The sequence below is a fragment of the Phacochoerus africanus genome, chromosome 7, assembly GCF_016906955.1.
Source record: "Phacochoerus africanus isolate WHEZ1 chromosome 7, ROS_Pafr_v1, whole genome shotgun sequence".
In the NCBI taxonomy this organism is placed as follows: domain Eukaryota; kingdom Metazoa; phylum Chordata; class Mammalia; order Artiodactyla; family Suidae; genus Phacochoerus; species Phacochoerus africanus.
In genome coordinates, this window is record NC_062550.1 from 8,814,194 (window position 1) to 8,829,671 (window position 15,478).

Consider the following 15,478-nt stretch of genomic DNA (forward strand, 5'->3'; position numbering starts at 1 on the left):
CTACCCCCAGCTTCCTCGGCTGTCGCGCGCCACTGTCCCTGTGGGCTCAAAGCGCTCCCACCCTCGTCGGGCCCTTGACGTTCCCGGCCGCCGCACCGCGAATCCGAGCTCCCGACGGACCGGCAGGCAGCGCGCACGCGCAAGCCTTGCGGGGCCGCACGCGCCCCAGGTTGGGAATGAAGGGGGCCGGCCCGGGAAAGGAGAGGATGGCGGCCAGACCCCGCCAAAGACGCAGAGGCGGCCCAAAGGCGGAGAGGGAGCTGCGCCTGCACCCGACAGGCTCCCCCCTCCCTGCCCCGGGCTCCCGACCCCCAGCCCGAAGAGCGGGTCGGTTCCTCACACTCTGCAGCAGACTCCTCCTCTGCGCCGCCATCTTGGAGGGACCCCCGCGGGCGCGCCCGCCTCCCGCAGAGCAGGCGAGAAGGGCGGCTAGAGCGGCCCGGAGCCGGCCGGGAGGACCGCACTGCTGGAGCATGCGCCCAGCGCCACCCCACGGCCGAAGCGGGATGCGGCCGTCGCAAGGCGAGTGCGCAGGCGCGCTCTTCCAGCTTCTATTTTGCAGTAGGTAAAGATTTTCTGTGTTGTCCCTCGTCCATCTTTCAGCGCCTTCTCCAGGGTCCCTTTCCGGTGGGACTCCTAAGGCCCTGGATTAGGGTGCTTTGTGAGCCCTATGGGAGCGAAGGAGGGCGAATTAGTATTCGCTCAATAAATGTTAATTGGGTAACTGTGTCTGGCCCTTTAGGGTGAAGCAGCAAACCAGACAGGCCCTCAAAAAGCTAACATTTTAATTGGGGAGGACAGCATTTACATGGGTAAGGCGTCTCGAGTGGTGCTGCTTGCTAGGAAGAGAGTTTATGGATGTGGTAGGCAGGTAGCGGGCCTCAAGGAGAGCGGGAGGGGACAGCTAGCGCACAAGGCACGAGGAAAGGGAGCAGGGTGGGTTCAGGAAGCGTGTCACAGAAGGCGCTGCGGCTGGAACAGAGATGGAGGAAAGAGTGAGGTGAAGGGGGTAGAGGGCAGGCTCTGATCTTGCCGCCCCAGGCAGGAGTTGGGCTATTCATCTGGAGGACAAAGGAAAGTTGACTTCTGAGCAAGCTATTGACATCATTCTGTTGGTAGAAAGATCCCTTTGACTACTGTGTACAAAATTGGTGTTCAGAAGAGGCTTGGAGGAGGGACAGGAAGACCAATTAGGAGATTCTTGTTCTAGATCTAGGCAGTGGGTGAGCTTTATTTAGGAGATAAAATTGTCAGGGTGTGATCATGGATTGCTTGTGGAGGGTGCCGGGAAGAGATGTGTCAAAGTTTCTTCCAGATTTCTTTCTTTCTTTTATTTTTTTGGCCACGACATGTGGAATTTCCAGAACAGGGATCAAACCCACATCACATCTGTGACAATACTAGATCCTTAACCTGCCGAGACACCAGGGAACTCCAAAGATTCTTCTGGATTTCTAGCAAGACCAGCTAGGTTTGAGGAGAGGGAGAAATTTCCATTTGGACATGTTGAGTTTGAGGTGCTTCTGAGACATGTAAGAAAAAAAGTCCGGGAATTCCCGTCATGGCTCAGTGGTTAACGAATCCGACTGGGAACCATGAGGTGGCAGGTTCAATCCCTGGCCTTGCTCAGTGGGTTAAGGATCTGGTGTTGCCGTGAGCTGTGGTGTTGGTTGCAGATGCGACTCGGATCCCAAGTTGCTGTGGCTCTGGTGTAGGCCGGTGGCTACAGCTCCGATTAGACCCCTAGCCTGGGAACCTCCATATGCCACGGGAGTGGCCCTAGAAAAGGCAAAAAGACAAAAAAAAAAAAAAAGATGGAGTTCCTGTTGTGGCGCAGCGGAAATTAATCCAACTAGTATCCATGAGGATGTGGGTTTGATCCATGGCCTCACTCAGTGGGTTAAGGATCTGGCGTTGCTGTGGCTGTGGTGTAGGCTGGCAGCTGCAGCTCTGATTCGACCCCTAGCCTGAGAACACCCATATGCCATGGGTGCGGTGCTAAAAAGCAAAACAAACAAAAAAACCCCCACAAAATAATCAAGATGCCAATGTGATGTATTTGGGGGTTACCTGTCATGAACCCCATCAATTCTCTCATCAAAAAATCACTCCCGGAGTTCCTGTCTTGGCACAGTGGTTAACATCCAACTGGGAACCATGAGGTTGCAGGTTTGGTCCCTGGCCTCCCTTAGTGGGTTAAGGATCTGGTGTTGCCGTGAGCTGTGGTGTAGGTTGCAGACGCGGCTCGGATCCCAAGTTGCTGTGGCTGTGGTGTAGGCTAGTGGCTATAGCTCCGATTAGACCCCTAGCCTGGGAACCTCCATATGCCACGGGAGGGGCCCTAGAAAAAGGCAAAAAGACAAGAACAAACAAACAAAAAATCACTCCCTCAGTCGTTTTTTTTTCTCGCTGCACCCACAGCATGCGGAAGTTTCCTGGGCCAGGGATCAAGCCGCAGCAGTGGCAATGCCAGATCCTTGACCTGCTGAGCCACAAGAGAACTCCCCTTCAGTCATTTTTGGTCATTTAAAACCATAGTTACTGTTTGGAATGACCTTTCCAAGGGCAGGAACTGCGGCAGTTCAGCCCTAGGTCTCCTCACAGACCCCAGAGAAGCTGCTCAGTGAATGTGTGGCATCAAACTGGGGGAAGAGTGGGAGATGAATGGGTACATTGATAGATGAGGCACCCAGAGGACAGGCAGTCCCAAGGTCCCCAAGTGACTTACAGGGCAGCTGGAACTGGAACCTGGGGCTTCCAGACACCCCAGCCCATGCCTCTTTCCGTCCCTGGCCCCCTGACCCACGCACTGTGATGGGTCCTCATTCCCCAATTCCTTGGGTCTGATTTTCTAGGGAGTAGGAAGACTCAGCGTGGCACTTGGGAGAAGAATGAAGGCAATGCCTGCCTGACACTGAGCTCCGAGGGGTGGGGAGGATACAAGGACATCTGCTGTGGACACACCCTCTTCTTTTCTGGGGACTCAGTGCCTGGGAACCAAGCTGTAAAGTGGATCCTGTTTTCCTCGGGACAACCCTCTGGGTCAGGGTTTGCAATCAATCCATGCCATGCTTCTGCCAGTGGAACAAAGACACCACAACCACTGACCTTGATGTCTGTTTAAACAGCCAGGCATCAAGCTCCAGGCACCAAGGTGGGCAGGCCACCTGGCGGGGACAAGGGCCAGGCCATCTGATGCTCTAAGAAGCACACACATGGCCTGGGATGTCAGATAACTCCATGCCACCACACTGTGGCCTTTCCAAAGCCCCGACTGCAGAAGAACAGATAGAGCCAGCCACCTTCTGGGAACTGAGACAGGCTGTGCCCGGAGTTTGGATCCATCCTTTGTCGTAAGGTCTGCAGCAAGTCTCTCTGTGCCTCCAGCCAGCTGCCCACGGAGCCCACAGATGCCATCAGTCCTTTGTTCAGCCTCACGCAGCCCCACAGTGTCTTGTTTGCAGATAACAGCTTGGGAAGATGACGGTAAGGACACTGGGGAATGTTTGGAAGGGAGAAAAGCATATTCGCCCACATCCCACTATCCTCATCCTCACCTTCCTTTTTGTCTTCTCCATTCTGGCCAGGAACCCGGACAAAAATCTTGATCGAAGGAGAGTGCAGAGAGACCACCTTGGGGGGGTGTGCTTTGTCTTTCTGGGCTTTTCTTGCTCTCAGGCGTTTTGCCATAGGGCTGTGTGGTCTTCACACTGATCATCTTTTTAAAAAAATTTTTGGCCACACCTGCAGCATGCAGAAGTTCCCGGGCCAGGGATCGAATCTGATCACAGCAGTGACAATGCTGGGTCCTTAACCTGCTGAGCCACCAGGGAACTCTTATACTGATCATCTTAATGGATGCCTTAGAGTCCTTTGACTGGGTACCCCCTCATTTTCAAATGTTAGCTAATAAGCTTGTTTCCAGTTGGGGGCTATTATATACAGCTCTGCAACAGTATTCATGTGATTAAAAACTATTCATTGAGGGAGTTCCTGTTGTGGCTCAGCGGTAATGCTGTGAGCTGTGCTGTAGGTCACAGATGTGGTTTGGATCTGGCGTCGCTGTGGCTGTGGTGTAGACCAGCAGCTGCAGCTCCAGATCAACGCCTAGCCTGGGAACTTCCATATGCCAAGGGTGCAGCTCTAAAAAAAAATTTTTTTTTAAATTAAAAATTAAAAAAAAAAACCACCCAAGAAGCAAAAAAGACAAGTCATTAAATTTCTTAGAGAAGCGCAATGAAATACAGAGGGGAAAAATAATTTGCTTTACACAACCTTAGCAAAAGGGAAAACGGAAAAAAAGAAGAGGGGAGAAAGATAGAACCAATGGGACAAAAATGAGCGTAATCTGAGGTGATGGGTATATGGGGTTTCATGGTGCTGTTCTCTCCCTTTTTTGTACATGCTTTGCAATTTTTCATAATAAAAAATTAAAAACAGGGAGTTCTCACTGTGGCGCAGTGGGTTGATCTTCAACTTCTGGCCTCCGGAACTGTGAGACGACACACTTCTATTATTGGAGCCACCCGGCTTGTGGGACTTTGTTAGAGCAGCCCTAGGAAACGGATGCAAGCGCGCTCATCCTTAGCAGCAGCTAAACATGCAAAGACGTTCGAGGTCGTAGGTGGAGAAACAGCTACAGGCTCAGCAGACAAAGTGCTGACCAGCCTTTCTTTTCTTTTTTTTTTTTTTTCTTTTTTTGGCTACACCGCACCCACGGCATATGAAGGTTCCCAAGCTAGGGGTCCAATCGGAGCTACAGCTGCTGGCCTACGTCACAGTCATAGCAACGTGGGATCCAAGCCACATCTTCAGTGTACACCACAGCTCATGGCAGTGCCGGATCCTTAACCCATTGAGCCAGGCCTAGGATCGAACCCGGATCCTAGTCAGGTGTGTTACTGCTGAGCCATGACGGGAACTCCATGACCAGCCTTTCTCGCATCCCGTTGTACCCCTTTCCTAGTCTCCTCGCTGTGTGATTTCCTCTCTAAAGTGAAGCTGTAACACTTCACAGGGCTGTCGTGGGCTCACAGCACCGGGGAGGTATATGCAGAGCTGTCCCAACCTTAAAGGCAAGGGGGTGCCGTTAGTACAGAGGGCGACTGAGGCCCAGGGGCTTCAAGTGGCAGCGAGAATGTGGCACAGCCATGATGTGAACCCAGCCCCTCTGACTTCCTTACGTCCCTGCCAACCCCCCGGAAATGGCCCAGCGCGACAAGAGGAAGCCCCCTCCAGCAGGACGGTGCCCTGTGTCCCCCCCACTCTCCCCCAGCAGGGCGACGAGGAAGGGATCCTCTCCAGGCCCCACTCCAGCTCCTGGCCAACATCCCGTCTTGTGAAAATCCATTTCTCCTGTGGCTCAACCCTCTGGAGGAGATCCGTGTGGGGTTCTCCTCTGGCCACGCACTGCCGGGGCCCAGGTGTGACCTCCCCTCCTGCCCCTGCCCTGTCTGCGGAGGCTCCTGGCTTCCGAGGGGTCCAAGGGAAGCAGGTCCTTCCTGAATCCACCCTGGTGCCACCAGGCTGCCCCTGTGCCAGGCAGGCTGTTTTCCCACCTGGCGGCTCCTGGGGACCAGGCCTCTCCTTTCCAGCTCCCCAGGCCCCTCCCTGAGCTCCCCAGGCCCCCGCTGCCCACTCCAGAGCCCAAAGGAAAGGGAGTTTGCTGGAAGATGGGCAAGAGATGGACAAAGAAGAGATATCTTGGGGTTCCTGCTTTGACACAATGGGATGGGTGGTGTCTCTGTGGCACCAGGACACAGGTTTGATGTCTGCCTGGCACCATGGGTTAAAGAATGAACCCAGCTGTGGCGTGGGTTGCAACTGCAACTCAGATCTGATCCCTGGCCCAGGAACTCCATATGCTGTGGGAGGCCAAAAAAGGAAAGAAAAAAAAAAAGAGATATCTTTCCTGAGCATCTAGGAGGCTATAGAGAAAAAAAAAGAGAGAGTTTTAGCTGGAGCTCTACTAGCTTGTGGCCCTCCATACAGCCAGTCATTGAACAAACACTTACCTGGCACCTACAGTGCATCACACCCTTAGAAACGACAGAATATGCACAACTCTGCCCCAGAGGGACCAGCTCAGCCCTTTACTGTGTGACTTTAGAGGAGTTGCTTAACCTCTCTGAGCTTCTTTTGCCTCATCGGTTAAAAGGAAGTGACTTTACCAGCCTCTTTTCAGGACTGCTGGGGAGATAGAGTGGGTATAGACGGTAGAGTTTCACATGCATCGGGCACTCAGCGAGTACTCCGTATATGGCCTTAACGCTGCTATGGCAGGTGCTGGAGGTTGAAAGGTGAGGAGTGTGGAGTCCCCATCCTTGAGAAGCAAATGAAGAGAAAGGTGAATATGAATCAGTGATCAGTAAACACACCACAGGTTTGGCATGGAAGGACCGCCGTCACGCTGGACGGGGTGGGAGAGGGGAGGAGGGAAGATGGAGAGGCGGAAATCCGAAAGGCTCCCCAGAGCAGGTGCCCAACCTGGGAAAACTGAGCTAAATTTTCTATGCATTGTGTCAATTGCTTTTTTTTTTTTTTTTTTTTGGTCTGCAGTGTGCAGTGGCTTGACGTGTGTTCTTAGCTTCTAGACCAGAGATTGAACCTGGGCCACAGCGGTGAAAGCACTGACTCAATTGTTTCTTTTCTCTTCTTTCTTTCTTTTTCTTTTTTTGCTTTTTAGGGCCGCACTCGCAGCATATGGAGGTTCCCAGACTAGGGGTCGAATGGGAGCTGCAGCCGCCGGTCTACGCCAGAGCCACAGCAATGCCAGATCCGAGCCACGTCTGCAACCTACACCACAACTCACGGCAACGCCGGATCCTTAAGCCACTGAGCAAGGCCAGGGATCGAACCCACAACCTTATGGTTCCTAGTTGGGTTCGTTTCCACAGTGCCACCACGGGAACTCTGAGATCAAAATTTTATGTGTTTTGGTCACTACGGTTTTGCCTAAGAATTAATTACTCATTAAAGAAAATAAACGAGAGTTCCTGTCATGGCGTGGTGGAAATGAATCCGACTAGGAACCATGAGGTTGTGGGTTTGATCCCTGGCCTCGCTCAATGGGTTAAGGATTCGATGGTGCCGTGAGCTGTGATGTAGGTGAAAGACGTGGTTCGGATCCTGTGTTGCTGTGGTTGTGGTGTAGACTGGCAGCTGCACTCCAATTCGACCCCTAGCCTGGGAACTTCCATATGCCACAGGTGAGGCTGTAAAAAGAAAAACAAAAAATAGGAAGATCTAATAGTGATGAAACTTTGAAATGGTGAGGAGGGTTCAAGAGCTCAGTGACCTGTGCTTTTCTGTTGACAGCAAAGCGGCAGGTGTGGCTGTTTCTACTGTGGTTTGCTGCCTATGCACGTGAAGGAAGTGCTAGGTTTCATTGAGAGGTCCCTGGAGAGAAAGGTGTCATGTTTTCTTCCCCATTCAGGTTCACAGGTCCCTGTTGTGCAGTAACCTTTCTGGATCTCAGGATAACTCCAGGAAATGGTTTTGTTGGGGCAGAGTGTGCACATTTTTAACATTTTTGCTGCAATTGCAAAGTTGCCTTCCAGCTTTCTGTTGGAGTTTCCATATAAAGGGAAATCTCTTATATACCCTTATGAAAGGGTATCTTCCCCTGCCTCCAACTTGCAGCCAGGGGTCCTGGCGTTCTGCATCTTCTGGGCCACTCTGCTGTTTAATACTGGAATCAAAATCACCTAAGTGTCAGCTCATGTGACCAAGCCTTCCAAGGTCCGCTATACGAGGTGACTTCCAAGAACTGCTTCCTGTTTCCTGCTCTGACCTGGCTGCCACTCGTCACCTCAGCTACCTCCTCCTTCTGGACAACTGCCCTTTTTTCCAAGAAATGAGTTACCTCCTGCCATCTGGTAACATCTCCAGGCTTCAGCTCCCAGGATGGCTTCTCTGGGTTCACCACCCTCCCTGAATTCCTTAAAACACAGCTACCACCAACCTGACAAAAGCCGACTGCAGGTTTGGGAAGAACAAAAGGCAGATTTAAACTGGAGGTCGCAGAATTCCCATTGTGGCTCAATGGTGTAAGAATCCGACCCTGTCTCTCCAAGGACACAGGTTCGATCCCTGGCCTTGCTCAGTGGGTTAAGGTGTTGCTGCGAGCTGCATGTAGGTCACAGATGTGGCTCAGATCCGGTGTTGCCATGGCTGTGGCTGTGGCGTAGGTTGTCAGCTGCCGCTCCAACGTTGACCCCCAGTCTGGGAACTTCCATATGCCTCAGGTGCAGCCAAAGAAAGGAAAAACAAAAACCAAAAAGTGGAGGTCACTGCTGCTGAAGTCTACAGTCTGGGATTCTTCATGGGGGCCGCATGGCTGCTTTTTTCTTAGCCCCCACCGGCGTCTGTGCAGGTGCTGAGTGCCCTTGACTGGGCCCCTGTTGTCTAGTGGGCAGACTTCCCCAGCCCCTCCCCAGCGGAGAAGAAATCCTGGCCTCCCAACTAGAGCCTGCTGCAGCTCCTGCTCCTGCGCTGCCCTGCCTAGAACAGTCCACAATCAAGGTTAGGGGAAAAAATGTTCTCTAACAGGCAGACCCAGCTTATATAACTGAATAGAATACTGAGCACCCAAGTCTAAAGCAGCTGGCTTTGGGCTTTCCCAAGAGCGGCAGGAGGCTCTTACTTCACAGCTGCTTGACCCAGAAGGCTCAAAGAAATGGTCTTTCCCAAAGAATCCAGAACAAAGGGAGAGTCTTCTCTGTAAACAGATTTCCTCTTCGGCCCTAGAATGCAAGAGCTGTTGACAACCTTTACAAGGACACTTTCTTTTTCTTTCTCTTGCTTTCTTTTTTAAAAAATTTTGGCTTTTTAGGGCCACATCCTTGGCATATGGAAGTTCCCAGGCTAGGGGTCCGATCAGAGCTACAGCTGCTGCCCTACACCACAGCCACAGAGACGCCAGATCCAAGCGTATCTACCACCTACACCACAGCTCACGGCAACGCTGGATTCTTAACCCCCTGAGTGAGGCCAGGGATCAAACATGCATCCTCATGGATCCTAGTCGTGTTCACAACGGGAATTCCTAGAACGACAGTTTCTAATATCATATGTGTTTTTTCGCTATCAGCAGTTTTAAGATGCATGCTCCCGTGGCACCTCATGAAACTATCATTAGATTAAAATGAATACTTGATCATTTGGCAGATCTAACATGGTATCTCAATTTGATCTAATTTATATTTCCATGATTACTAGAAGCATTGACCTCTGGCCCATTGTTCTTCCTTCCCATGTGCCTTGTCTGTTAAGACGATGAACCTGTATTTCTGTCTGCTGGATGTATTTTCCCGTTTCCCATTTTCATGTTGATGTAGTAAACATTTACATTTTTGCTTAGTCAGGTCTCAGTACTTTTTCTGGTCTCTGCCTTCTGTGTTATGTTGAGAAAGACCTCCCCTACCCCAAGTTCACATAAATAGTCGCTTTCATGATTGTGTTTTCGCCTTTTGGAATTGTAATGCCGTGCAAGGTATCCAGCTTGACTGTTTCCATCTATATAGCCGATTTCATAGGAAAGCCTTTTATTAAATAGTCTCTTCCTTCCCCCACCGCTTGGAAATGCTACCTTTCGTTTCATAACTCCTACACACCAGTCCCGTTGTTTTTGAAATCCCTACCTCCCAGGATGTCATGATGATTAAATGAAGTAGCCTCTTCAGAGCCGTTAGCACGAGAACACAGACTCTGCTCTGAACAGGATGGTTCTCGTGTCTTCTCCTTCCCTTCCCCAGACCCATCCCCGAGTCTCATGCCATATGCATCTACCATTTGACCTTGGGATTCTGGGAACAATTCCAGATCTACAGAAGGGGCTTACTGAGGCCTTTGCCATTTGGGCCTCCAAATTGATTTTTGGCCTGTTAGCGTCATAGCTAAGGTGAGCTTGCTCCTGGGGACTGGCTGGGTGAGCCCTCCTGGGGAAGATGGTTATTACACAGGGCTGGGGGTGGTGGTGGGGGGTGGTCAGGGAAGACGTCACAGGGGAGCTGACCTTGGAGCTGGGTCTAGGGTGGGAAAGGAATTACGCAGACAGAGAAGGGAAGAAGGCCAATCCTGGCCTAGGGAACCGCACGACCAAGGGGTGGGTTGGAGGGTGTTGGGCAGTGGCTGAAGTTGAATGTGGCAGGAAGCTGCAGATGGCAAGTCAGGGAGGGTGCATGTTAAAGATTAGAGCTTCATTCGAATGAGCAAGTCACACGATCACACTTGTGTTTTTAGAAGATCGCCCCAGGCCAGGCATCAGGCAGGGCCACCAGGACTAGGAGGCTGTCAAGAAAACCTAGATAAGATGGGCTAGTGGCTGGAGTTCCTGCTCTGGCCCAGTAGGATCGGTGGCATCTTGGGAGCGCTGGGACACAGATTCAATTCCTGGCCCGGCAAAGCGTGTTAAAGATCTGGTGTTGCTACAGCTGTGGCTTAGATCCAATCCTTGGCCCAGGAACTCCATATGTCACAAGGTGGCCAAAAAAGAAAAAAAAAAAAGATGGAGTAGTGGCCTGGACTAGAGTGGTGGCCATGAAGAAGAAAGGACACAGGCAGTTTTCAGAAATATCCAAATAGGTAAAATAGACTGGCAGCATATTGACAGAGGGTGGTTGAGAATGACTCCTGAGGGTGGAGGGTTTCCTGAGGCATGAGCACTAGAGGAGGGACAGGCTGGGGCCCAGGTTGGAGAGCTTGAGGATGGATAAGACTGCAAAATTCAAAGTATTTTGAAAGTAACTCAATGTATTCTTGTGTGCGTTCCAGGCATCTGTTGTAGGAGGGCAGAACCAAGGAAATGGCAGAAGGGATGGTGGGAAGTGGAGGTTTGAAAAACATTTAGGAAATTGAGTCAATAAGATCCAGTGGAGGCTTTAATTTCTGCAGAAAGGGCTAAATCTCGGATAATGCTTCTGGGGGAGGACTGGAGACTGGTGGTGCCTTTTTCTGAGACATGAACAGAGAAAAGTGGAGGGTTGGTGGGAAGATGGATTCAGGAACTCAACAGTTCTCAAGCACCTGCCCACTCTGTGCCAGGTGCTTTTGTATTTGGGAGGGAGCAAGGACAAAATCGCTGCCCTTCTGAGATGTGCGTTCAGTGAGGACAGCCAGACAGTAAAGAAATAAGCAACTGTATGTTAAGTGATAAAACAGTGCAATGGAGGAAAATAAAGAGGGAGGATGGGGGTTGTGGCTTTTTAAGGCTCGGCTACAGAAGATCCCATTGAGAAGATGCCATGTGAGCAGAGACTTGGAGGGGAGAAGAGGAGACTGCAAGTGCAAAGGCCCTGAGGCAGGAATGTGCTAGCTGTGTCCTAGGAACAGTGAGGGGACTGGTGTGGCTGGAGAGTGGCCGAACATGGGATGAGAGAAGTAGCAGAGGCAGATCCCATGGGGCCATGAGGGCCATTGTAAAGACCTGGCTTTTATGCTGAGAATGACAGGAAAACTTTCTGGACAGTTTTGACCAGAAGAGGACCATGAGCTGACCTATGTTTTAAAAGCTTAGTTGGGAGTTCCTATTGTGATGTAGTGGAAATGAATCAGACTAGTATCCATGAGGATGCAGTTTCAATCCCTGGCCTTGCGCAGTGGGTTAAGGATCCAGTGTTGTTTTGGGGAGCTGGCCTTTGCGTATGTTAACCGGGAGATGCTGCTGAGGTATCTTGGTGTAAAGGCACTCGGAGATACAAATTGTACACTTGGGTGTGGTCACCATACAGTGGACACATAAAGCCACAAAACCAGATGGGCTCACGGGGGAAGCCATTGTGATTGGGGAAGAGGGCCAAGGATGGCCCTGGGAGTCTGCCAGGTTGACAGCTAGGGCTCAACCGATGCCACCACCCAACTGATGTGACTTTTGAAAAGCCTGCAGACTTTGGAAACAGTTTAAGGAACAGGCTTTTGGTTTTGTCGGAGCTCTCTCAAATGCTTGAAGTAGCATTTCTAGGACATGTAATTGGGATGGGCTTGGGAAGACAACAGAGATGGCTGAGCTCAGAGCAGGATGAATGGGTGACCAAAGCTGAAGCCTTTGCGGATCCAGAAACATTCAGGGCTGGGGGAATTTTTGCACAGAACAGTCTTTTTTTGCTATTTCTTGGGCTGCTCCCACGGCATATGGAGGTTCCCAGGCTAGGGGTTGAATCGGAGCTGCAGCCACTGGCCTACGCCAGAGCCACAGCAATGCTGGATCCGAGCCGTGTCTGCAACCTACACCACAGCTCACGGCAACGCCGGATCGTTAACCCACTGAGCAAGGGCAGGGACCGAACCCGCAACCTCATAGTTCCTAGTCGGATTTGTTAACCACTGCGCCACGATGGGGACTCCTTGTTTTATTTTATTTTTTTTTTGTTGTTTCACAGAACAGTCTTGAAGGATATGTGAATTCCCAAAAAGTATATAAAAATATTTCAACAAAAGGCAGCCAAGTGGCTGAGGGCATGGGTTTTGAAGGTGGATGTACTGTGGTGCTTCAGGCTGTGCCCCACAATGCCCCTAACGGTGCCCAGCTCCTCCTCTACAGAATGGGGTCAGCTTAGCTCCTCCATCCACAGGTGCTGAAGAAGTGAAATAGATAATATGAAGTGCCTGGCAAAGCACAGGCCCCAGAAGAAAAAACACTGTTTCCTTCTATTCTTCTACTCCCACTCCCACTTCTGACACCAAAAGTGTATGGGGTTTTCCCACAGCGACCAATTCTCTGACACCAGCTGGTGTCTCAGCCAAACCCTATTCTGTTCTGACAGTAGTCCTTGGAGTTAGCATCGGATCCCACGAGTTAGGGGATCAGTTCCACAGACTGCCCTCCCTTCACATACTATTTCTGACCTACTCGGTATAACTCAGAGGATCCCGTGACCTCCTTCTCAGGTTTAATAATTTACTAGAATGTCTTACAGAACTCCAGAAAGTGCTTTACTTATTATGACCTATTTATTATAAAAGGACACATCTCGGAGTTCCCATCGTGGCGCAGGGGTTAACGAATCTGACTTGGAACCATGAGGTTGCAGGTTCAATCCCTGGCCTTGCTCAGTGGGCTAAGGATCTGGCATTGCCGTGAGCTGTGGTAAAGGTCGCAGATGCAGCTCGGATCCCGCGTTGCTGTGGCTCTGGTGTAGGCTGGTGGCTACAGCTCTGATTAGACCCCTAGCCTGGGAACCTCCATATGCCGCGGGAGTGGCCCAAGAAATGGCAAAAAGACAATAAATAAATAAATAAATAAATAAATAATAAATAAAAGGACACATCTCAGGAACAGCCAGATGGAAGAGATGAATAGGAAGCTGTGTGGACAGGGGTACAGTGCTTTCATGCCCTCTCTGGGCGTGCCATCCTCCCAGCACCAATATAGACGCTCTCAGAACCCCTTTGGTTAGGATTTTTTAATGGGTGCCTCATTACATTGGCCATTGGTGACCAAACTCAATCTCCAGGCCCTCCCCTCTGCAGAAGTCAGAGGGCAGGGCTGAAAGTTCTGATCACACAGCTGGAGCTGCTGCAATCAATCCCCCATCCTTAGGCACTTTCCCAAAGTCACCTCAATTATGTATTCTCTGACATCAGGATATTATTAATTGTGGCTCTTAAAATCACACCAATAGATGGAATTTTCTAAATCAAGCATAGAAAAAGGAAAGTAAAGAGATAGATTTAAAATAAATTTTTTTCAAGACACTAAAAAAAAGGTCATCTCATTAACATATGCACAGGTGTGGCTGAAAGGAGCTTGTTATGAATAATAAAAATTATTTCTTTTATCTATATCATCGGGAAATTCCAAGGATTTTAGGAGCTCTGTGCTAGGAACTGGGACTGGATAAAGACCAAATATCATAGTACTATATTATAGTGTAGCTACCTAGGGAGTTCCCTTGTGACACAGTAGGTTAAGGATCTGGCATTGTCATTGCTGTGGCTTGGGTTGCTGCTGTGGTGAATGTTCAGTCTCTAGCCTGGGAACTTCCACATACCATGGGCACGGCCAAAAGAAAAAGCGTAGCTATCTAATTGACAAGGAGACTAAATGAAGAAGAAGAAAGATTCAGAATAAAGAGGAAATGGAGAGGGGGCCAGAATCAGTATTCTGGGCAGGGCTGAACTCATGGGCATGTGATTGGCACAGTCATACAGGCACCTGCGCTCAGAATGGACCCAGCTTTTGGGTTAATGCTCTGTGTGTGCCATCTTGAAATTCTTTTTTTTTTTTTTTTTTTAAGGGCTTAGTCGGATTCATTTCCTCTCTCCACGACAGGAACTCCCCATCTTGAAATTCTCTATAATTTTTTCCTTGAACTTGTTTTGTAAGCGAAGCCCAAGGAGACGATGAAGTATGTGTATGAACAGAAGATATACAGCAGGTGGCAACAAGCAGGCTCTGGCCAGCCAGAATGGCGGGTAGCGGGCAGCATGGGTGCTGAGCAGTTGGCCTGGCCACCCGATGTGCAGCCACATGTCTGGGCAATCTGCAAGACTGTGGGGCTGCAAGGCATCAGGATCTGTGCCCAGATTGTAGCAGCCAAAGGTGGCTGCAGTCCACCAAGGCCATGGTGAGAGAAGGGACCCCACACGGAAGAGCCCATTCAGCAGCGTCTAACAAATAGAAGCTCTGTGGCTTAAATCTGGGACAGGAACTGCTGGCCCTCACGCAGTAAACTGCCAGTAAATTATTACAACTGTCAGTAAATTATTACAGAACCAAAGCATGCGCATGGATGATGCAACAAAGCCTGTGAGGGAGTCGTTAGAATTCTTCAGAGCTAGAACCTCCAGTTTTGAAAACTGCTGCAACATTGCAAAGCAAGAATTCACAGGCTTAGAAATAGAAATTAAAAAATCATATTCTATAGAAAAGAATTCTATTTTCCTGTGAAGTTTCATTTTTAAAATTTTTAAAATTTATTTATTTTTTTATCTTTTTGCCTTTTCTAGGGCCACTTCTGGGGCATATGGAGTTTCCCAGGCTAGGGGTCTAATTGGAGCTGTAGCTGCTGGCCTCTGCCAGAGCCACAGCAATGCGGGATCCGAGCCACGTCTGCAACTTACACCACGGCTCATGGCAACACCGGATCCTTAACCCACTGAACAAGGCCAGGGATTGAACTGTCAACCTCATGGTTCCTAGTCGGATTCGTTAACCACTGAACCACGATGGGAACTCCTGAAGTTTCATTTTTAATGAGGAAGGCAATTTTAAAATTAATTTTTCCTTGTAATCAAAGATAGAGCAAGCAAACGCATAAATAGTTTCTTAAACTTATATACAAATCATGAAGTCATTCTCAGTTTCTTTTTCTTTCTTTCTTTTCTTTTTTTGTTTTTTTGGCTACCCCGCAGCATATGGAGTTCCCAGGCCAGGGATCATACCTGAGCCTTATTTGCCAGAAATGATTGTCCTAGATTTCATTTATGTTAATTGAAATGAAGTCGGCAAAAATGTACATTTTGATGACAATAAATGAGT

The 15,478-nt window shown here is 49.8% G+C and overlaps 1 protein-coding gene and 1 long non-coding RNA gene across 3 annotated transcripts in view; one reads left to right on the forward strand and one right to left on the reverse strand.

Moving 5' to 3' along the window:
- The window catches only part of TAB1 (TGF-beta activated kinase 1 (MAP3K7) binding protein 1), a 23,875-nt gene extending 23,445 nt beyond the window's left edge, over nucleotides 1-430 (reverse strand). The window contains exon 1 of one of the 2 annotated variants that reach the window (XM_047786208.1): nucleotides 341-430. In XM_047786208.1, coding sequence (XP_047642164.1) covers nucleotides 341-373 — 33 coding nt within the window. In that variant the 5' untranslated portion in view covers nucleotides 374-430. The remainder of the gene's footprint in view (nucleotides 1-340) is intronic. The other variant, XM_047786209.1, reaches the window with a different exon arrangement.
- Nucleotides 137-8,119, forward strand: LOC125130643 (uncharacterized). The gene is made up of 3 exons (XR_007135756.1): nucleotides 137-565; nucleotides 2,856-3,486; nucleotides 7,436-8,119. It is a non-coding gene; the product is annotated as an uncharacterized LOC125130643 (long non-coding RNA).
- The last annotated feature ends 7,359 nt before the right edge of the window (nucleotides 8,120-15,478 follow it).